Source organism: Podarcis melisellensis (assembly GCF_964234715.1).
Source record: "Podarcis melisellensis genome assembly, chromosome: 5".
In the NCBI taxonomy this organism is placed as follows: Eukaryota; Metazoa; Chordata; class Lepidosauria; order Squamata; family Lacertidae; genus Podarcis; species Podarcis melisellensis.
In genome coordinates this window covers 81,765,977-81,789,637 of record NC_138537.1, presented here as the reverse complement: position 1 = coordinate 81,789,637, position 23,661 = coordinate 81,765,977, and the positions used below count along the sequence as shown (strand labels likewise).

General features: G+C 42.8%; 1 protein-coding gene across 14 annotated transcripts in view; it reads right to left on the bottom strand.

Moving 5' to 3' along the window:
- The window catches only part of DLG5 (discs large MAGUK scaffold protein 5), a 139,979-nt gene that overhangs the window by 53,616 nt on the left and 62,702 nt on the right, over positions 1-23,661 (bottom strand). For 5 of the 14 annotated variants that reach the window (XM_081913422.1, XM_081913432.1, XM_081913419.1 and 2 more), the window contains exons 10-28: positions 22,347-22,517; positions 21,414-21,546; positions 21,067-21,194; positions 19,409-19,584; positions 19,133-19,236; positions 18,058-18,150; positions 16,820-17,845; positions 14,138-14,276; positions 13,844-13,988; positions 13,051-13,172; positions 11,351-11,443; positions 10,178-10,346; positions 7,910-7,987; positions 7,050-7,212; positions 5,732-5,865; positions 4,802-4,966; positions 3,983-4,166; positions 3,089-3,237; positions 865-1,035 (exon numbers count right to left, since the gene is read on the bottom strand). In XM_081913422.1, coding sequence (XP_081769548.1) covers positions 865-1,035; positions 3,089-3,237; positions 3,983-4,166; positions 4,802-4,966; positions 5,732-5,865; positions 7,050-7,212; positions 7,910-7,987; positions 10,178-10,346; positions 11,351-11,443; positions 13,051-13,172; positions 13,844-13,988; positions 14,138-14,276; positions 16,820-17,845; positions 18,058-18,150; positions 19,133-19,236; positions 19,409-19,584; positions 21,067-21,194; positions 21,414-21,546; positions 22,347-22,517 — 3,543 coding nt within the window. The remainder of the gene's footprint in view (positions 1-864; positions 1,036-3,088; positions 3,238-3,982; positions 4,167-4,801; positions 4,967-5,731; positions 5,866-7,049; positions 7,213-7,909; positions 7,988-10,177; positions 10,347-11,350; positions 11,444-13,050; positions 13,173-13,843; positions 13,989-14,137; positions 14,277-16,819; positions 17,846-18,057; positions 18,151-19,132; positions 19,237-19,408; positions 19,585-21,066; positions 21,195-21,413; positions 21,547-22,346; positions 22,518-23,661) is intronic. The other 9 variants (XM_081913425.1, XM_081913426.1, XM_081913427.1 and 6 more) reach the window with 9 other exon arrangements.

The following is a 23,661-nucleotide window of genomic DNA, read 5'->3' as shown; positions in this document are numbered from 1 at the left end:
AATTAAGACTCCTTACTCATGGTTTGTCTGGAGGAAGCTTCTGTTCAGTGTGTGGTGGTCATCTAAGTGGGCAGATATAGAAACTTGAAGCACAAAGTGAAGAATTAAAAAATAGTAAGAATAATAGAGTCCCATAGAAAAGAGGAGAGCAGGTATGGCCACACTAGAACCCCAAGATTCTACAGTTCCAAGGTAAGATGGAGGGAAATGAAGTGAGAAGGTTGGTGAAATGCTATTGCAAAGAGGGAGAAAGAGAATGATATGATCAAGTCAAAGACCTGAGAGTGAGTGAAAACCAAAAAAAGTATAAGCTGGCAGCCAGAATGAGGGACATCCCCCTCCACCAATTGGCTGCATATACACCATGACATCAGGATCTTAGCTGAGGCAGCAGTGCCCAATTCTGCCCCTTGATCTTGATCTCCTTGATCTTTATTAAAAAGCAAGCATTAATTTGGTGGATTAAAGGGGGAAATGTGGTGTTCTCTTATGTTCCAACCCATGGACCAAAATTAAATATGGATGCCATCCATCCCTGTCTAAAAGTGCTGCGGCATGACAACGGGAAGCCACTTAGGCTGTCCCGGAATAAAAGCACAAAAACAAAGTCCTTTCCATTTTTAGGAAGTAGGCAACCATCAGCAGTACTAAAAATGACTTGACGGAATAGTTTATTTTAATTGAGAGTTATTAAAACATGCCACCTCTCTCAAGTAACTTGATTAGGAAACTTAATACCCCCCCCTCCAGCATTAACTACAAAGCTTTGAAGAACGAAACACTTGGCTTTTGTTCATACTTCATCGTAACTGCCTCCTTTTAGCAATGAGGCAAACGCCACTTGTATCTCAGAGATTTAATTACATGTATTTGCTGGGAATCTGTCCTCTTTCCAGCTTTTGGGCGTTTTCATCCAGCTGCCACGCCATCCAGCAGCCAAAGTTCCCCTGCGGCAGAGTGTCATCGACGTACAAAATGTCATCCTTCTTGAAGCTCAAGTCCTGCTCCACTTCTGCCATGCGGTCATAAAGTGCCCTGCAAAAATAGAGAGATGAAGAGACCCTTTTATTTTATATTATTTGTTTTTTAAATTTTTCTTTTCTTTTTTGACAAAATAATAATCATAAATAAATAAGAATAAAAATGTGCACCCCACCACAGAGACCATTCCATTGTAACTATCCAATCTCCCAAAATTTCAACACCTCTTGCAATGGTTTGACCCCTTTCCATTTTAACAGTACAAATTCTGCAAACACCCTCCATATCTCCTTAAATCATTCCTCCTGCATATTTCCTGTCTTACCTTAATGGCACGTGTTAATTTATCATTAATAGCAATATCCCTCATCTCTTTATACCATTCTTCCATTTTATATTTTGCTTGCCCCTTCTACTTCCTAGCTATAGTAATTTGCGCAGCTGTCAATAAATTTGTGAGCAAGTCCTTCATAGCTTGTAAACCTTCCATCCCATCATAAATTGATAATAATGCTATCTCTGGACTTTCAGCCAGCTTTAACCCAGAGATTTCTGTTATCTCCTTAAAAACCCTCTGCCAAAAAAATTGTACATATTTACGCTTTTTATTTTAACAATGCTTTATATCAGAGTTTCCAGGGTGTGAACCAGGAACCTCCAGATTTGAGGCTGGGACTTTGCCGAGTTGAGCTCCTTGGGACTATGCATACTTGAGCCTCAGCGGTGTCCTCAGGTTCAGAACAGAGAGGGCATGTCAGTCCTTGCAACTAGTAGGCAGTAAGGAGCCTGTGGAATGGCAAGGCCTGGGAGAAATAAATACTTCTTCTTCTCATACCTGGTCAACAGAGTAGTAACTTAAAGCTCCCACTTCTCCCTCTACAGCCATTTCAAGAATCCCAAGTAGGAGGCGACCAGTTCCAGGGCTGATGTGGACATGATTGCCCACAGCCTTTATCTACCTGGGGTGTATATTTATATTGTTAATGGGATGGATGAACTTAATTCCCATTGATTTCAATGGGAGTTGAGGAAGTCATGACTAATTTTATCTCAATGGGACCCAAGTTCAACTAACATAGTCCAGACCCAACCCTTAGAGCTATGCTTCACCACTGTATCATTGTGCTTCAGGGCATGTAATACATGCTCTGGATGGCTCAGCTGGTTAGAGCATGGTGCTGATAACATCAAGGTTGCAGGTTCAATCCCCATATGGGACAGCAGGATATTCCTGCATTGCAGGGGGTTGGACTAAATGATTCTTAGGGTCCCTTCCAACTCCACAATTCTACGATTCTATTATTTTACCCCTGTGCTTCACATTAGAGCCATCTGTTAAAAGGCAGTCCAGCAAAATATCACAGATCCTGGTGAGGTACAGAGGCTGGGAATTTTACTTAGTTTCTTCAATAGTTTATATTATTAAATACACGTTATTTAATTGTGTGCCTAAAATTACTTAAGGGTATTCAAGGAGTTCATGACTGAGATAAGCTTTGAACCAGAAAACTGCTGGCTCACTTATCTTTTTCTCTTTTTTAAGGAAGTGCTCTCTCTGATACTTAGTCATCTTCACAAATCTCTGGGAGGTAGATTAATAATATTCAATTTTACAGGCTATGGAATCATTCAAGAATCCTTAACAGGGCTGTGCTGAGCCTAAGGCCCACTTCCCTAATCATAGGATATCTATCCTTCAGGTAATTAGAGGGGAGATTATCAAATTCATTGAAAAGGAAGCATGGAATCACCACAAATACAGTTTGCCTTATTGTGACTGAACATTTGATGCCAATTTTGTTGGTGTGCTCTTGAGCTGTATTCATAAAAGTGGGATGCATGTTCGCTTCTGTTGACTATAGCATCAAGTGACAACTTTTATGTGCAAATAAACCATTGCAGATTAAGTCACTAGAGACAGAGCTGTCCTGTTCCCTATTGTCAGTTCAAACACAATGTACACAATGTTTTCAACACAGCCAATTTACAAATTCATCCGCAAGCCATCAAGTGATGAAAGTTCAAGAGATGCTCATATCTGTGTGAATTAGCCCACAGTTGTAGCAGATGAATAGATTCCTGGTTTACCGACTGAACTTTTACATACCTAACATAGAATCCATCTCCGGGTAACTCTTTGATCTTGTTGAATTCTTCTATTCTGTACTGAGCCTTTATTCTAACATTTTCACCTGGCTTGAGCATTTCAAGATAAGCTTCTTCGGCTGTTTTGTTCCGCATGTCAACAGATCCATACTGGGGGGGGGGGGCGGGGGGAGCAGAAGAAACAAAAAGACTTGAAATCTCCAATCGGATGCACGCGTCCAACAAACCAAACAATGAAAAGGATGTTATGTGGGACCAGAGAGCCTGACTATGCCAAAACAGGGGGAAAGGGAATACATTCACATTGCATTAAGAACCCAGCGTCTTCGCTAATGGAAAAATGGGGAAATGGCAACCCAGTCCAATAATACAGCTGGGCAGCACAAGTTTTCAGAAACGTCATTCATTGGAGAATGTCTAGGCCATATTTCATCCATGCATCACTGCTCTGAATCTTAAGCATCCTTGCTGGTCTCAGGTGACATTCCACCTCAAATTTTGTACATTTTCCAACTGAGACCTAATAGATTTCCTGCTTATCTGAACCTTCCTCATCACACTAGAATATTTGAGGGCCAGACTACATATCAGATGTAGTTGTACGATTATTTTTCCTTATGGTATTTTATTTTTCCTCTCCAAAAGCACTAGCAGCATCCTGGAATCTCAAATGAAGGATCAGCTGGAGTGGCGGTGGCATGTGGGTGCATGAGAAGAGGAAGAAAACAAGGGATGAATACCCCTTTCCTTGCTAACTACTGTATTTTTGTCCACTAAAAACAAAAAACCCAAGCTGCTTCCCCTTTCATGGGGGAAAATATGGATGTGTTTTGCATCCACAGATTCTGCAAGAGTTTGAACCACCAACCACCTTCCTTTTCTATCTACTGCTTACCTCAAGTATCATGTCCCCAAGCACCAGCCCATCAGGTCCTTTGGCAGGGCTGTCATCTTCTACATCGGACACAAAAATACCATGTAGGTTTCCACCACAGATCTGGATTCCGAGTTCCACTTGGGACTTCTTAATTGTAACTGTTCTAGGTTCAGGTGTCCTCTTGCTGGTGTCTACAGAATTCCTTTCAATGGCAAGAGACAAAGAAAAGACACCCAAGGCCTGTTTGACAAGCTGATCCTCATCAGGTCCTGCTCCTCCAAACCCTCAGCTCCAGCCAGCCTTTAACCCCTGTTCCCTTGCTATCTCTCAGCTCTCAGCAAGAGAGGCCCCAAAGATGTCCCAGCTGCCCCAATCTGTGGCATTATTTGGCAAGAAGGAATCGACTCCTTTCCTCCATGCAGGGCTTTTTTTCCCCCAGCAAGAACTTGCCAGAACTCAGTACCAGCATCTCTCAGGTGGGCACCATTGCCATTATAAAAGAATAAGGGAGGCATTCATGGTGAGTTCCAACACCTGTTTTTCTAGAAGAATAGCACTGCCACCATGGATCTAGATTCAGTGTTCCTCTTGGGAGATCCTACTCCCTCGTGCTGAATTGCTTGGCCCTGGAGAAGAGCAATGTGAGGACCAAGCTCCTTCTAGAAGTGGAGCCCTTGCTTTCAAATTTGGCACTCAGCTTTCAACCCCACTCCCCTTGAATAAGTCTAGAAGCAGCTGCCCAACCCCAAAGATGCAGAGAAAGAGAAAGAGAAAGAGAAAGAGAAAGAGAAAGAGAAAGGAAGAATCTTCATGAAGTGAAATGAGGAAGCAGGTTACCTGATTGAATTGCGGGGACTGGTGGTTGGGGTGGTCTGCTTGGATGGAGGCGTCATGGTCCCTTCATCCTGTTCGCTCACAGTATCAATTATGGAATGGCTGTCAGGGGTTGCAGCTCCGCTGCCTTGTGGAGTGGAATGGCTGCTCACGGGTTCTAGCCGGGAGCTCAAGTTAGCAGAAGGAAGAAGAAGAATACCAGAAAAATTAAAAGCTGATCGACTGCATTATATCTAAACAGTTTCAGATATTTAGATATTTAAATGGGTGCTTAGATTTTCATTCACAACCTGCTCCAAAAGCTTAAGGATGACTGCCCCTGCTGCCTATAGAATATAGATCTATCCTGGTCCTGGCTAGCAGCTGAAGTGACTTGCATCTTGCTTATTCTGGGATCAGCTGTTCTCCTCCAGCAGACAAAAGCAGCCGGTCTCAGAGTGAGCAAGGCACAACTGCAGTAGCCTGGACAAGGAAGGGTTGGTTGGTGTAGATGGCAGGAGCTCTGTGGAATGTCCTGGGTGCTGGTGGGATGGAATCTGCTCCTGTGAACTGGATTCCAAAACAGGTGAGAGGTACCTAAAAATACATTTACTTCCTGTGTAACATATAAATTTGCTGTCAAGAATCCCATCCTCCCACACACCCTTTCACTGCTTCAGACAAGTGTTGTGATTGGCTCTTGGTTTCGACACCCAGTAAGGAGGTTCAGCCTGGGGTTGTTGACATGGAAAACAATATGCACTCTTCCCACCAGTCGTCCTCAGGGAGAATATGTATTTCACAGTGGTTCAATTCAAACATCATAGCAAACCACAACTAAGGAAGATTAACAATTACAGCTATCTGCCAGCCTCCAAATGCCTGATCCGAGAAAGCAAAAACTATCAGTTCACACGGCGTAGGCCATCCTGGATAAGGGCTAACCAAGCTTACCTTGATCGTGAGTGATTGCCAAGTTGGAACATGTGTAGGTTATATTGTGCTAGAATAGTTATGGTGTCACACTGCTGTCCGATGATGAGCCGTGCTTGCTGTTCTGTAGCATTCCGCAGATTTATTCCATTAAACTGTGGGAGGAGGAGGAAGACACATGCATTCAGCAGCACATTCCTGCTGATGAAATAAGTATAGATTTCCCCATTTAACTTCATATTGCTTTTTGAAATTTGATCCCCCGCCCCGATTTATTGGATCTGTAGCACAAGATATTTGTTGAGTTCAAGTCAGGGTGGACAGGAATGCCATTACTGATTCTATATTATTTAATTACCACTTTGAAGAAAAAATCAATGCCATCATAAAATCTCGACAATTTGACCTGACTGCTCTGTAAGTGGATAACTTACTGACCTACTTAAGTACAGAAAGGTTTTACTAAATAGTATTTTTTTTAAATAAAAAACCAGCTTTTTACATAAGAAACATTTTAAACCCACATACAATGAAGTAAATGCATTTCAAATTTGATTAGCTATTTTCTGAGGCTGGTGGGATACCAAAGACTAATTAACCTTTAAATTTTAAGTAAATTCAAGAGTACGTGGAAACACAAGCCTTGTGGACAATCCCTCTGATCCAAATAGGTGCTCTTTGAACATTTGTCCAGGCCGAAATTTGATCCAGTAGCCAGCAATGAACATCATACATTTGGAAGCTGAATAGGTGAGTGAAAGAGGATGAGCACTTCTGATGACAATTTGACTGGCTTTGTTTCCTCCTGTTGGATTACGCCAATATGAGTAACAACTTTGTGGGACCCCCATGCTCTTCTTTTAGGCATCCAAGACAGCAATGTTGTGAAATATGATTGCAAACATGCCAGACAACTTAGCAAGGGGGTAAGTCAAAGGAAGCTCCCACCCCCATCTTTTAGGATTCTCACATTACAGCTTAATTCAAAAGTGCAATGTGTGAATGTGGCAACGCATATTTCTAAATGTGTGTTAACATGCAGGAATACTCATTGGAGACCCAGAGCAGGTTGCTGCTCCTCCAATGGGCGATACAGACCCAAATCCCTGTTTTCCCCAGATTGGCTCATTTCCTGTGTTTGTAGGTGGCAATTTCAGGCTACTGTAGAAATAGCAACACACTAAGTACATTGTGATATCCATTCTCTTTATGAAAACAAGTTGATCCGCAAATACAATTGGCAATTTGTAAATGCCAGCATCTAAACCATTTGGAGCAATCTGCCCCCGGTGTAGAAATAGCAGCATTGGTCAGCTTACAAAGGTCAGAAAACCTTTACCTCCAGTAACTGGTCACCATATTCAAGGCCAGCCTGATGGGCGATGCTGCCACCAGTCACTTTAGAGACAAAGATCCCACCATTTTCACCACATACAATGGAGATTCCTAGTGGCTCTGAACCCTTCTGCACTTTGACATGCCGCGGTTCTTCCATATAAGGCCTTTGGGAGGAAATGAGAAGGAGGAACCATCAAACCATGGACACCCCACACAAAACGGAACAAATTAGGCAAAAGACATGCACTACTCATTCCCACCCTAACCCTTAAAAGCAGAAGACCACCTTAAAAAAAGAAATGCTGCAAGAAGCAGCATTGCCTTAACACCATCATGCAATGTATGGTGGCCAAATCAATAAAAACGAACATTTTAAATGCATTTAGAGAGAACAACAAAAAGGGAGGGAAGAAAATTAAAACACAAGAAGTAGAAATTAAATGATGAGTTTGAAACAAAACACACCTTTATCCATATTATATATAGGTAAGCGAACATATATAATATGCATTTTAGAAAATGTTTTAGAAGGAAGCCTTACGCCAATTTACAAAGAAATGTGAGATCCTTAAGAGGCAACAAACATAAATATAACATGGTAAGGCAAGGGCAAGGAAAGCACAATACCAATATTTAATATCTGTATGCAGGGAACACAACATTAGTCAATGAAAATTAAGCAGCTGTAAAAAAAAAACCAAACCATTAAAAATGGTCAAGCCATTAAAAATGGCAGCTTGCATGGTAGGATTGCAATTACCATGCAATTTTTCCTTTGGGGGGAATTATCCAAACATGTAAATAGCACGGGGAAGGTGCGCAAATACTGCTTGAGAAGGACAACCTTTATATCAAGCCAACCTCAAACTCCTTAGTGAACAGAACCTTGGCCTAGGAGCCACAGGGATTCTCAGAAAAGACCTATTACGGAACAAATATCTGAAAGATGCAGAGGGGTGCAGAAAGGAAGAGAAGAAGAAACACTTAGAAAGAGAGATAGTAACAACAGAGACTAAATTGAGACCAGAAATCAAGCCCCATGAAAAGTGCAAGTCAAGCCTTGGTACCAATTTCCTACCAAACGCAGCTCAACCCTGGTTTGTGTCAACTGTTTGACTGACAACTCCTAGTGGCTGCGATGCATGCACCATTCACATGCATATGGCACAAAGGCCCCCAACCTCTTGACTTTGGGTAGTTGCAGGCATGCAAAACCCTGGGCTAAACTTCCACTATTGGCAGGGAAGGAAGCCGCAGCTTTCTCAGCCATCTTGCTGTTTGCACAGGGAAGTGTCCACTCAGTGGGTGGTTGGGTGACAGCTCCCAGCAAACTGTTTGGCTTTTTACTCCAATTCCCCCCTCTCCCCAAGGTGCAAGATTAACCACAGACTCTTGATATCAGCTCTAAGGCACTTGTACTCTTGTGGGTACTCTTGTACGAAGAATGAACATAGTGAATAGAGTACATGATACATTTCTATTAAACACATGCATGAGCTGCTCATGCCAGAGAAGCCAGACCTGGCCTGGTTTCTGGGCAAAACTGTCTTTGCGTAGGTGCTTTTTTGGAAAACAAAATGAAAAAAGAGGGGTGTGCTTTATAAACGTTATTTCCAAAGTATTGTTTTTGTGAGAGTAGCAGACAGGCCTGTAGTGAATAATAATTATTATTAATAATAATACTCTTGTGACCGGAGATAGAAGCCTCTACTACAGTTGGCCTGCATGAGAGTCCACTGGCAGCCCCAAGCGCTATAGCCTCATGTACGACCCAGCCCTTGGTATATACGGCACCTTTCTCCAATATTATTGGGGGTTGGGCAGCTGGGGAAGACCACCAGCCAACCCATTCACAGATTAATGAATATGCTCCAAAATCCACCAATCTGTAAGCTGCTTCTGTCCCTCCATGCACCTTTCAATGCTATGAACGGGAGCTTCACAGATTTGGTCATGATTAGAAAGGGACACCACTGCCTTTGCTCAGTGTGATGACAGGCGAGTCTCTGCGATTCTGAATTTTGTCATGAATCTTTTTGGAAGAATCTTTCATATTCCCTGGAAAAGCTTTGCTCAGATGCAGTCAGCTCCTTTGGGAGCTTTGCCATGAGTTTACATAGCACCTACTTAACCTTAAGTACAGAATTTTTTTTGGGGGGGGGGGTAATACTCAGCACAGCACTAACATCTTATCATACTCATCCCTGAAGCAGAAAAGATGGGGCAGATCAGAGTTGCCAGACCTTTCTGTTTCATGTGTCACAGAAAGGGGTGTTATCACGGTTCAGATCGTACTACTGCCTTTCACCCTTCCGCTACCCAGAAATTGTTTTATTTGCAACGGATTATGCATGGATCACTGGTCACCCTATCCTTTGACCGCAATAAAGTCAGGAATGCCCTGGTCGCGGTCCTTCTTTTCTACAGCGCAAGAGTGAAGCCTCTTCACATGCTGCTCAACCCTGCAAGAATTAAAGGTCGCACACACGTATGTCTTCATTCAGAAGCAGCTGCCTCCCCCTCCCCATGCAGTTCTCTCTCTTCTTTCCATTGGCTCATCATACTGGCCATGTGCTGTTAAGTGAAAGAATCTCCAAAATGGAACAGTCAATTCAAGAGCAATCATGAAGCAAACCCACATAAGCTGTTAACGCATTCCTTGTTGTGTTTGCTGCCAGAAGGGGGGGCATCATCTATGTGACCTGGCACCTGTAACTTTTCTGGGAGGGACTGCTCTCTGGAACATTGGTCCTCAACAACTGGGCCACCCTAATGTGGGCTGCACCAGGGGTCCAACCCACACCTTTGCCGCTTTTCCCCATTTTTTTAAGAAAAAAGAATGCAAAGCAGAAAGTTTGTGGGCACAAGGACAGCCAGGGGACACGGAAGAGAGGAGCAGAAAGGTAGCATAGATAGTAGGGACTGGGATGGGGTGGGGGACAATCAGTCAAATTTTGCAGGTTGGGGTCAAAGGCAAATCCAGCTTGAAAAAGGGCTGAAGGCTACTGGTCTAGAAGGCTGCAGTTTCTATACTTAGCACATTTTCCCCCTTTCTTTTTTTTCTTTCCATTTACACATTTAGTCACTATTACAACTAGCCCTACCTAAGACATTTACAGAATAACTTACTTGTCTTTTCGACGTTGCCCTACAGATACTGGGCTCACCGAGATCCTGGGCAGGGTGGAAAGCGAGTTCTGCGACTGGCTACTGGCAAAGGATGAGGTCTCCAGGTTAAGCGGCGACTGCGGTGGGGTTACCAGGCTGGGGCTGCTACATTCGGAATGAGACAGTGAACCTGTATAGAACAGCACAGGAGCAGCCATGGCAGTTGGATGTGTTGCAAAAGTTATCGGGGAAGTCACACCGTTACTTTACATTGGCTTCCAAGTGTTTTTAATAGTGGGCTTCCAACAAGAACAGCACCTAAATGTTAAATTATGTGCACTATTTGAAGACTACCCCACCACTAGGATATGATGGGAAATGGGGAAAATTTATAACTTTTCTTAAATACCATTGTAAACAGTTAATTGGATTAGAATATCACTTGTAGTTTAAAGGTGAATTTTGGACACAATGGAGAGGTAAAAGATTTGGATTATCATAAAAGACGCAGGAGGAAACGATTAACAATAGGACCCACAAAGGGGAGGAGGGAAGTCCAGGAGATTCTCTGGAATCTTGTTTCTATGTTGTATGTTGGATATGTGACTGTAAAATTATAAGCTGAAAAACCAAATAAATAAATTAAAAATAAAATAATAAATGCTCTAATGAATTTTTTTTGGAGGGTTTTCATACTAACACTGAGAGGTTGAGGGGGTAGAGAGAACATTTTTAATATGCATGCACTAGAAATATGGGATGGGGGCATGTCCTTGCTCAAAATGTGGGGTGCTCAATGTTCACCGTGGTAGCCTCAGACTCCCCCTTGAGCTCCCCTTCCTAACCCTCTCAATTAAAAAATAAATAAATCAGGGTCTTGTCTGTTTTGTTTTTTTAATTTGGGGGTCGCCTCTCTTTGCGCCTGTGTTGTATTTGTGAAATGGGTGTTTTACCTGGTGCTTCGGGGAGGAGGCTTTTCTCATCCCATTACTGTGTTTTTCTTCTACAATATGGCTATGTTGTGGTACCCATGACAGTTTCTTAGATTTCCAAATGTGACCCCGGGGCCCCCACCAAAGGTGGGAGGGTTTCCTGCTCTAAACACTGACAAAAATCTACTAGCTGGAACGCAGAACTCTCCATTCATGCAGTAATTCCCAAGAAAGAAATGATATAAATAAATAAATAAATTACCCCTATCAGAGCCAATGACGGACCTCGGGTACCTTGGCGTCCATGGTATTTTTATTCGTTCTGTCCTATATTGCAAGTTGCTGGAAGAACCTACTTTAAAGGAAAAAGGAAAAAGAGTCAGGATTAAGAAGAAAGAGGAGATAAACTCTTTTAGGCCCTGAATTCCACAGGAGATTTCTGCTGTAGCAATATAAAGTGGTCCTCTGGAACAAGCTTTATTATTTCAGAGAAAAATCTTAACTACATCCTCTGGTAGTTAAATGGAGATATATCAGTCACATGGGGGACATCTTTTTTTAAAAAAATACGAAACCAAAAGGAATGTATGGGTAAGGAATGGGGCACCATTGTCCCCTCACTGCTATCCTTCTCCCAAATACTTTTTTTTATAATATTTTTTTATTAGCATTTTTAAAATACAATACACCAAAACCAACAATGTCACATATGTTTTAACATAGTTTCATAACCTCTTTGGACTCCCTCACGTCTCCCGCTCCCACTTTCATCCCAATAATATTTCCCAGCAATTTATCACCTTATTTCCAATCTTCATATCTTACTTTCTCTTATTACTTCTCTGATTTCAAATGCCCTATTTTCAAGTCCCTAAAATTTTAAATATAATCCAATAATTATCCGAAAGAAGAAAGAAAACTTCTCCCTAAATCTTACTCAAACTCATAACTCCATCTAATTTAGTGGTGCCAAATTATTTATGATCTAGCATCCTTCTTAACATTCAACCAGATTACACTGTTTCTGTAGATAAATCTTGAATTTCTTCCAATCTTCTTCAACCTTCTCCTCTCCCAGGTCTCGGATTCTGCCGGTCATCTCAGCCAGTTCCATATATTCTATCAGTTGCGTCTGCCATTCTTCCAGTGCTCCCAAATACTTTCCTCCTCAGCTGAGTTCAGATACTGGAACTGTGCTCAGCTGGGAGAAAAACATTTGAAGAAAGGGTTCTGCACACAGGCATAGGCAAACTTGGCCCTCCAGATGTTTTGGGACTACAACTCCCATCATCCCTAGCTAACAGGACCAGTGGTCAGGGATGATGGGAGTTGTAGTCCCAAACCATCTGGAGGGCCGAATTTGCCTATGCCTGCCTTACAGCCTTTTTGTTCTTAAAAACAGGACCGTTCCCATCGCAGTATTATCGAGAAACTGCTGTCTTTAGCTACAAACACACACCACTCATTCTGAAAGGGCCTATGGAGGCTCACATCTTTCTCAGTATGAAGAATGCAATTGGGACAAACCAAAGAAAGTCATCGCCAACTCCCTCAAGCACAATTAAAGAGACGTTGCTCTGTTCTAGCTTTTGTAATTCTAGATAAGGATGTAAACTCACTCAGACAAGGAATCATGTGCAGTGGGCTTGTAATATGACATGGGCAGTGCATGGAGCCCGACACTGTCCTTACAAGGGCTGCACAAGCCCAATGATTCACTCCTGTGTCTCATAGGAGGCTGGTACATGAACTAACTTGGGAGAATTCTAGAAACCTGCATGACAGCACTGCAGCAGCATTCCTGGCAGTTTTAATGGGCTGTCTCTGAGCGGCCAAAGACAGAGAACAGAGTCTGAATCTTGCAGCAATAGCTAGAGAGAAAGCTGAATATTTTTTCCTCAATTGCACCAACCTAGGAAGGAAAGAAATGGCCTGCATTGCCCAATCCGAAATGCCACTTACCAAGTCTTGCGCTAGAAGGCAGTGAATTTGAACCATGCGATGACCTTGTGCGTGAGTTGTCAGAACACTCACTAGAGTGCTTATGACTCAGGTCCAAACTCAGACGGCCCTGGTGTTGAGCACTACAACACATAGAAAAACTGGGTGTAACTAGTTCAGAATCACCAATCACCCACTATGTGTGGTTAAGACACAATCCTGACATATGAAAGTGATCAGAACACAACAGCAGAATGGAGACGATTCACCGATTTGCTTGTGGAGAAATAAATGGAAACAAAATGGTGGCCTTCATGTACTATCTGGTTGGATATAACAATAATAATAGTAATTTATTATTTATACCCTGTCTATCTGGCTGGGTTTCCCCAGCTACTGTGGGCGGCTCCCAACAGAATATTAAAAACACGATAAAAGATCAAACATTAAAAACTTCCCCATACAGGGTTGCCTTCAGATGTCTTCTAAAAGTCAGATAGTTTATTTCCTTGACATCTAATGGGAGGGCGTTCCACAGAGCGGGCACCACTACCAAGAAGGCCCTATGCCTAGTTCCCTGTAACCTCACGTCTTGCAGTGAGGGAACCGCCAGAAGGCCCTCGGAGCTGGACTTTAGCTGGAAGTGGAGACACTCCTTCAGGTATACTGGGCTGAGGCCGTTTAGGGCTTTAAAGGTCAGCACCAACACTTTGAATTGTGCTCGGACACTGCTGAAAGCAGAACAGAAAAACAGCTAGACTTTCAGTCAGATCCAGCAAGCTTCTTTTTTTCCTTTTTCCTTTTTTTTACATACCTGGGATGCAGATGCTGATAACAATACTGGCTGGCAACAGAAGGGCAATTGCTGGTGTTAATTCTATGGCTCCAAGCAGTGTAAACAGGATTTCTCATAACAGCTGTTACTGCAGGACATGGTGCAATGTTTCGTGGTACCGTACCTATAGGTTGTGGAACAATACATTAATTAAGTGCTGAAGGTTCATTCAACAAGAAAAAATGCATCCCATAACAGCATAATTGATAGCGCCTCTGCTTACCAAAGATTCAAGATTTCAAATCAAAACACAGTTCTTATGTTGTAACTAACCTGATGACAGGCTTCCAGGGTATAAAGAGGTAGGCACAAACCCATCGCTGTGCCTACCAGACTGTTTTGGTGAATACATTGGCCATTCTTGCAGCTCAGGAGAAAGATGCTCTTCACTTGCTGGAGTATATTTTTGTACCTGTGGGGAAAGTTCAGTATCACACACACTTTCAACTCAAAGTCATTATTCTGGTATCCAGCATGGCAGGGATGACCAACATCTAGCCCAGCATATTTTGCTGCACAAAAGATATCTAACAGCTCCCTGAGATTCAGGTAGGTAGCCATGTTGGTCTGCTGTAGTCAAAATAAATTAAAACAATTCTTTAAAAAGAGAAGTTAAAAACCTAAAAACTCCCTTAAAAGAATCAAGTCTTTCAAGAAAGTTATATGATCTAATAAAATCTTTAAAAGAATCCTTCCAAAAGAATTAAAAAATTTAATGTAGCACCTTAGAGACCAACTGAATAGTTTTAGGTATAAGCTTTTGTGTGCATGCACACTTCTTCAGATATACTGAAACAGAAGTCACCAGACCCTTATATATAATTGGGGGGTGGGATGGGTGATTCGCTAATGGGTATGGTAAGTCTGTTAGTGATCATTAATGACAGTCTGCGGGCAGGTACGGCCTCAGCCTGCATACCAGATGGAGCTGGTAGACAGCTGCCCTGGACACAGAATTGGCCTGCACCTCCATGGACAGCTGTGAGTCCAAAATGACTCCCAGGCTGAGCACTCTCAGGGACACAGTTACCTGGGAGTCCTTCAATACCCACCCACCCCATCCCCCCAAAAACAATACTTCTGTCTTGTCAGGATTCAACCTCAATCTGTTAGCGCCATCCATCCACCAACTGCCTCCAGGCACTCACACAGGACCTTTGCCGCCTTCACTGGTTCTGATTTAAAAGAGAGGTAGAGCTGGGTATCATCTGCAAACTGATGAACACCCAGCCCCAACCGGGATGATCTCTCCCAGCAGCTTCATATAGATGTTAAAAAGCATGGGAAAGAGGACGGAACCCTGAGGCACCCCATAAGTGAGGGCCCAGGGGTCGAAACACTCATCCCTCAATACCACTTTCTGAACACAGCCCAGGAGGAAGGAGCAGAACCACTGTATAACAGTGCCCCCAGCTCCTAGCCCCTCTAGCCAGTCCAGAAGGATGTTGTGGTTGATGGTATCAAAGGTTGCTGAGAGATCCAGAAGAACTAGGAAACAGCTTTCACCTCTGTCCCTAGCCCGCCGGAGATCATCGACCAGCACGACCAAGGCAGTTTCAGTCCCATGGTGAGGCCTGAATCCTGATTGGAAGGGATCCAAATGATCCGCATCCTCCAGGCATGCCTGGAGTAGTTCCACAACCACCCGCTCAATCACCTTGCCCAAGAATGGAAGATTTGAGACTGGCCAATAGATGGCCATATTGGCTGGGTCCAAAGATGTTTTTTAAAGAAGCGGTTTAATAACTGCCTCTTTCAGCAGGTCTGGAAAGGCTCCCTCATAGCTTTTAGGAGCCAGGATGGGCAAGGATCAAAGAGACAGATGGTCGGTTTCACTCGTCCAAGCAGCCTGTCCACATCCACGGAGGTAACAGATTGGAACTGATCCCATGTAACTTGATTAGACAGGACTCTAGCACTCTCCCGCCCGAGCCCTGCTCCCACGGTGGAGTCTACCTCTTTCCAGATCAGAGCAACTTTATTTGCAAAAAAATTTGCAAAATCATTGCAGGAGATCTTGGGGTCCTTACTGGGCACCGGTGGCACAGGTGGTTCTGTTAAATTGTGAACCACCTGAAAGAGTCTCCTTCTGCTGTTTTCTGTAGATGCAATAGAGGCAGTGAAGAAGGTCCTCTTCACCGCCGCTATCACCACTTTGTAGGCTCAACATTGAGCTCTAACCTGTGTCCGGTCAGATCAGAGTGAGTTTTCCACCACCGGCACTCTAGCTGTCTCAACTATTGTTTCATTGCCCTCAGCTCCAGAGAAAACCATGGGGCTGTCCGGGCTCCATGCAATTGAAGAGGGCACTTTGGAGCCAGACAGTCGACAGCCCTGGTTAACTCCGCATTCCAGTGGGCCACCAGGAAATCAGCTGAAAGGCCATCAACATGGGATAAAACATCCTCTACCACTCTCTGGAAAGCATTTGGATCCATTAAGTGGCAGGGGCGGACCATCCGAATCGGTCCCACCTCCCTGCAGAGGGGAAGGGTTATGGAGAAGTTCAATGCATACAAACATATTCAATTTCATATTTACATGCAAGACGTAATATCAAAATGGAGGACAGCTTCTCTTTACAGCTTGATGAATCCTACCCTACAAGTGGAACTGTGAGTTAATCTATCATAATTTGATTACAAATTGGAAGTTCAACCAAGGGCTCAAATGTAAACTGCCTTGGGGTTGGATCTTGACTACAGGTTGCTAATGGGCCACTCCTGCATTATGGGGTTCTGCTTCTTAGTAAAGGCAACTACCATGTGTGGAACTGCCCCACAAACTTTCCACTTCATTTCAACTTCCAGTTTCCGGGATCTTAAGCATACACGTGGGACAACCAATTAACCCTTTTCTTTTGCTCTTTGCCTTGATGCAGCAAAGGTACACAACACAAATAAATCTCTTTGGAAAGTATGTGCCAGGACCCACACTTCACGTTCTGGTATCTACCTGAAGAGGTGGATTAGGAATAGGCACAGGGGTTAGTTTATGTCTCAAGGCAGGAGCAGACTTGGGCCTTGGCCTTTTAATTTTGGGCTCTTCCATTCTTTGAAAACCAATGTCATCTTCATAGGATTTCCTTGAAGGCAAACGTGCAGAGTCGACCCCCTCTTCCCTGTAATAATGTCCAGAAGGTCTACCTCGCCCCTTATGAATACCACAGTCTGGCTTGAGTTCAATGGACACAGGAGGCTGAGCTGTGGCAGGACTGGATGGTGGCGAGCCGGTCATGGCGGTGGAGTCCGAGGTGGAACTTGCTTGCTGTTTGTGTTTGAACTTAATAGAATCGCTTCTCTTGGGAGGGGTGGGAGGGGTGGAAATGGCTTCCGTTTTGGAGGGCTGGGGCGAATGTCCCAACACCTGATTGGGAGACAGGTAGTCCATCTTAGGAGGAGTAAGAGGCCTCTTGAAAGTGTCTGGATCAAAGATGGACTTCCGTTGTTTTGGCTTTTTGTACACAGAGAATTTTTCTGTTTCTGCAGCTGAAATGTTGACCATTATCTTGGGCCAAGTGCCACCGCTGTGCTTCTCACCATGCCCTTTGTCCAACACACTCTCAATCACCATGCAGTCTGCTACTGTGGGCTCAAAAGGCAGTCTCCTGCTGTCCAGACCAACAATGCCATAGCTTGGCTCCCCATACACATCTGGACTAAAGGAGCCTAGGCTGTGTTCAGAGGTACTGTGGCACCCATGGACTGCACTCTGGTGAGAGTCTGTGTGCAAAACTGTGTTGGAGAATGGTTTGAGATCGCAGTACAAGTTGCTCTCCTGATCATTCTGGTCCTTCTTGGTGTCCATTATGTCTGGATTGAAAATGTCTGTTTGGGTTGAGCTGTTGTGTTTTAAGTTTCTTTTATTCTGAGCCTGCACCTCCGATGCATGGACCCTGCAGTTTGATATTTTCTCTGAATCCTTGAGGTTTTCAAATATGTTTTGACCACTCCAAGATGAGCTTGAGCTCTGAGGAAAAACCTAGGTGGAGAAATAAAAAAGAACATGTTCTCAGCAGAATGCCAAGACTGAAGCATCTTGTTATGTTCTGCCCTCCTCTTCCTGCTGGTATAATTTGCAGGTTGTTAGGCAGTATTTTTAACAGCTACACAGTAGATGAAAGTAAGCCTATGTTTTAAAATGGAAGGTGTGTCCTTTACTCCCTTTTACCTCCCACCCCCTTCAACACTCACCTTCATCAATGAAAGCGTAAGTGATTCCCTGCAGTTTCGCAGCAAAGCTTCACATTCAGTCAGTGATTTATTATCTAGTGCAATGCCATTTATCTGCAACGAAAGTATGGCATGTCAACCATGCAAAAGCTAGCAGTGAGTCAACACCTTGGCTGGCTGACATTCAATAAAGAGAAGTGCCAGGCTGCCTCAAGGCAATACCATCATGTGGTATTCACTATGCTCAACTCTTAAAAACTGCAAATTAGGTATCAGACACGGGTTTCCTACTGGTATCTGCATAACCACTGTGAGAACAGGATGCTGGGCTACATTGGCCTTCTGGCTGTTCTATGTTCTTAGACTTGGATGATTTATGTTCCCACTCCCTCTAAAGAGTATTATGCCATCCCTTCTCTTGTCATGTGTTTGCATATGAGCCTAAACTAAGTATGTCTCCTTGGGAATCATGGAAACATTGTGTAACAATGACTGAAAACTTGGACAGCGCTGGATTCAAAGCTGGAGCCCCAAACTACAAGCCATGATTTTCAGGGAGCCAATATTATCTGTGTCAGACTACATCATCAGAAAAGAAACAAACTGTGAAAATTTGACAAATGGGGTTCAACTGTCGAGTTTAAAAAGTCTTGACTTTAGACTGCCCCTCAGATTTATTTCTGCAAAGCCTTGGATATATCATGGAACATATAGTATGTCTCTTACTGGCACACAAAATCGTGGTCACGGAATCTAACTATGTTTTGGTGTGATACCTGAATAGACAAACTATGGCTTGCTGGCAAACAGCAAGCCAAAGCCCCAAACCATAGTAAGTCTTGCAAACCATGGTTTATGCAAAGTAGGGATGTGAAAACCACTGTGTCTTATAGACTGGAGTGCTAAGCAGATGCAATTCTAAAACAGACTAGTAACTCTTAAAGCATGCATTGCCTGGATGTTTGGTAGCACAAATCATGGTTTTATTAGCACAAACTGTAGTTTGTCATAATATCTGAATCTCAGTTCAGATATCTCTATATACAATACCTCAATTCTGAAATGTGAGCTAAGAAACACTAAAAATGTGACTTACGGCAATTATTCTATCTCCCACTGCAAGGGATCCCTCTTTGGCAGCTGGGCTACCAGGCACAACAGTAGCAACAAATACTCCATTTTCTAGACCAATTCCACTATCTGAAATTGAGAAGATAGGTGTATAGGTTACTTTGTTCGTTACTATGGTATATATTTTTGTGTTTTTATATTGTGATATTTGAATGAAGGACGGTATAGAAATTTCACTGGGGAATGTGTGAAACAATACCATGAACTCATCACTGAAATTAAAAAAGTATAAGGGAATTACCTTTGTGGCCAGCAAGATTTATGTGTAGTGGTGTTATCACTTTCCCTCCTAAGGACTTCCTTCTGCGAACAACCATATTTATAACTCCTCCGCCGTTAAGTACCGCTTTTATTACTTGCTTCTTATCCTTGTTGGTAAGGTCCACATCGTTTATCTTCAGCAGCCAATCATTCACTCTGATTAATTAGAGCAAAGGCAAAGAAATCAATTTCCATTTATCCTACATGTACTTATAAGCAATGATTATGCCAAGTGAAATGCAGACACTTCTAAAACCATGATGATACAACAATATCTTAATTCATTTCTTGGTTTCAGGAGAACGGTTTGGTGATTGCTCTATTTTTGTCATGACATCAATTAAGGATTCCTTAAGGATTGCAGCATCTTTCACATTCATCAGACAGAGAGAACATGTCTCATAATTTTTTCTGAATCAGCATTTAGGTACAGCTCACATGAAGTAGTAATATTTCTGCCAAAAGCTGTACGGATGGAGAATTTCTGGTTTACAGATCAGTCTCTAAGCTACAGGTGAAACTCGAAAAATTAGAATATCATGGAAAAGTTCATTTGTTTCAGTAATTCAACTTAAAAGGTGAAACCAATATATGAGATAGACTCATGACATACAAAGCGAGATATGTCAAGCCTTTATTTGTTATAATTGTGATGATTATAGGGTACAGCTGATAAAAACCCCAAATTAACAATCTCAGAAAATTAGAATATTGTGCAAAGGTGCAGTAGCTATTCAATCCATAACACCTGCAATGGGTTCAGTAGGAAGCACAATCATGGGGAAGGCTGCTGACCTGACAGTTGTGCAGAAAGCTATCATTGAGACCCTTCATAAGGAGAGAAAGCCTCAAACAGTAATTGCAGAAGAAGTTGGCTGCATTCAGCAGCCTTGGTAGGAGTGTGAGGCACTAACTGAGAAAAGGTTTTGCTCTGTGCAAGGTATCAGCGGAGAAGCTGAAGGTTACATGCTGCATAGTTCAGTATAGCATGGTGAGCTAGCATGGTAAAGTGCTAGCGGACCTCTCTGCATACTTGCATCTTCACAATGTTAACTTCTAAGACCAGAAGAACTGTATTATAGTAAATTAGCTCATGATGTACCAGCATCTCTTAAGGCAGGAAAACCCTTGATGCTCTGCTGAAGCAGTGCATACTCTGCTGATCACACTGGTCCAAGTGTGGTGTAGTATTAACAACAGATGGTGGGCCCAAGTCTAACAGGGTATGGGCCGATTGACTTTTACAGGTCATAAAAAGTGTACTCTGCTCTTCAAAAATATAACCAGGGAAGTAACCTTCAGAATACTGACAACCACTTCTCCTTTGCTGCCAACACTATTTTTGGGGTGGGGAGAGAAAATCATATGCCCTATCAATGTAGACCTGTGCAGACTGTCAAATCCAGTAGAAACCTACAGTTTGAAAGAAATCCTATTCACCCAGTCCCTACCTCCACAGGTTGATTGCAATTTACACATCAGCATGCAGTGTGTCTGAAAGCATTATCTGAAACCACAGTCACCTCCCCTGACCGTCCATGTCAACCCAATTTGTCCTCACAGGACCAATATATTATATTTACAATGCACATTATATATTAGCATTGGCAACTAAACGACAAACTACTGATACTTTACCTTAATCGACCATCTGCAATGCTTCCTTTGTCCACTTTGGTAACAAATATCCCGCAGTCTCCGGGAAGATATGGTTCATTCACACCTTCGGCCACATCAAAACCAAGGGCTTTCAAATCCATATCTTCCTAATGGATATGAAATGCTATATGTTATATGCAGTGATTCTGTACACATACAGAGTGTAAGTAAGTGAATTATTTCGACTATATAGTACCTCCAGTTTTCTGTGTCTGTTTTTTCTTGGGGGGGGGGAGATAGGGGATGAGAGAGAGGCTTCAACAAATGGGACACTCTCTCACACACACAAAGGAGAGAGTGACATTTGACCAGGACCTCAGTCTTACCCGGTCTTTCTCAAACTCTACTACTTCTGTTTCCCACTCTAAAGAATCCGTATCGATGGCTGAATCATGAGAGCTGTGGGCCATCAACTGCCGGAACCTTGCTTCCTTTTCCAACTGATTCTCCATCTTCTCTCTATGGGGAGAAACACACCTGAGTACTTCAAGCAAGGAAAGCAGGTATCAACAGCATACAGTAAGAACAAAAATATTGTAACAGACAGTGGAGGTTGTGTCGGCATTCCAAAACCTTACATCAAATGGGACTGAAGCAGCAAATGCAGACCTGGATCCTTTCTCTTTCATAAAGCGGTTACAAATCATGCCGACGCGTACTTGGAACATTAATGCTATTCAAGAGGGCATCCACCACACCCCATTCTGCTTGCCCAACCTGCTGCTGCCGCCAGCACCAAGTCATCTCCTTTACTCTTCCAGCTTTAGAGAGCTTTTAGCCCTTCAGGGCTGGAAGAAGGGAGAGATCTGTGTGCAGTGTTTCACGGATGCCATCTTGACAGAGAGACAGCCCAGAAACTGAACAAGTGAATGTATTTAAATGCACAGGTAGTGGCACTAAACTATACCAGTTATGGAGGCTGCTCTATCTCCACTGCAGATGCTACAGGAAGGCTCACCTGGGAGGAGACTGGCTACCTGCAGAGATGGTCAACACGGCCCACCTGTTCCAAAGGCAAGTACAACTGCCCTCCTGATTATACAACTGAGTGTTTTCTCCCATTTCTCTCTCTCCTGCCCTCTGATTACTTAGCTATAGGCCTGGCTACATTATTTTGTGACGTAATTCTGGTACACACCTCCTCAGGTTTGCCAATTAACAGCATTTTTTAAAGCGGGAGGGGGAAAATGCATACACATTCTTTTCAGCCTTCTAGGTTGTCCTACCCAAGGGCTCAGGTAAGAAAACACTTAACATACAATATCAAGTCAGAGTTACACGTTGAAGGGGTTTCTGGAACGCACTTCAGCTCTTTCAATTCACGCACAGCGTCGTTCTTTTGCTTCCTCATATCATCCAGATTGCGAAGAGCCTCAGCCAGGTCGCTCACTGCTCTGTCTCTTTCCCTCCTCAGGTTATCACACAGAGTCCTTCAAAATGGAGAAAAATTGAAAGGAAATGTTAATCTATTGAGATATTTATTTTTTTAAAAAAAATCACCAGCACCCAAGGTGTTGTTTTTCAGACAGCCTTGTGCTAGACAAGCAGCCTTTACTCCCAACACTTCAGACTCTTTTCTCCTTCACTCCACTGGCAGTGGGCTAGAAAGACAATATCAAGTGCAATTAATTAATAGAGTCATAGAATTGTAATTGGAAGGGGCCACGAGAGTCATCTAGTCCAACCCTCTGAATTGCAGGTATCTTTTTGCCCAGTGTGGGGCTCAGACTCATGAACCTGAGATTAAGAGTCTCGTGCTCTACCGTGGACTTGTAAAAGGGTAAAAGAGTATTGGGAAATGATATATAATGAATTGAAAAAAAATGTTTAAAAGTACTTTCCCCCCCAAAAAACAGAGTTCTTATTGTTGGGGATAATTCAGAGGGATATTCCCAGGTGTCAAAAAATATTATTTATGCATGCTACTACTGCGGCCCGTGTTTTGCTAGCCCCAAAATGGAAAATGAGCGAGGTCCCAACCTAAGAAGAATGGCAACTTAAACTGATGGAATACGCACAGCTTGCAGATTTAACATACAGAATAAGAGAACAAGAAGAACATACATTTAAAGAAGACTGGAAAATGTTTACTGAATATACGGGTGAAAATTGTGTTCATTTAAAAACGCTGGTAGCATTAAGATAAATTCAACAGTGTAAATAAGCTTTGATGCGAAGTAACAATGATTCATGAATGGTTTAGTTCATGTAAAATATGCAGGGATGTATGGTGTGCAAAATGAACCATGGAAAGAGAAGAAGGGAAGTCATTGAATTAAGGCTGTCTAAATGAATTATTTCAAAATGTAAATTTGAAAAAAAAAATGAGAGAGAGAGAGAGACTCATGTTCTACCAACTGAGCTATTTTAAAAAAATGCAAATTTATTACTATTAATCTGGAATACGTGCAGAGGGATAAGTTGGAGAGAGGGTATATTCTGATATAAGGCTTGCATACCACTCCCAGTTGTCCACATGCATGGAGAACACATGAATCAACAGTAGCTAATTTGGCCCTTATTTTCAGATTGCAGTTGTACTATTTTCCCTCTTAAAAACAAAGCCAACATTAC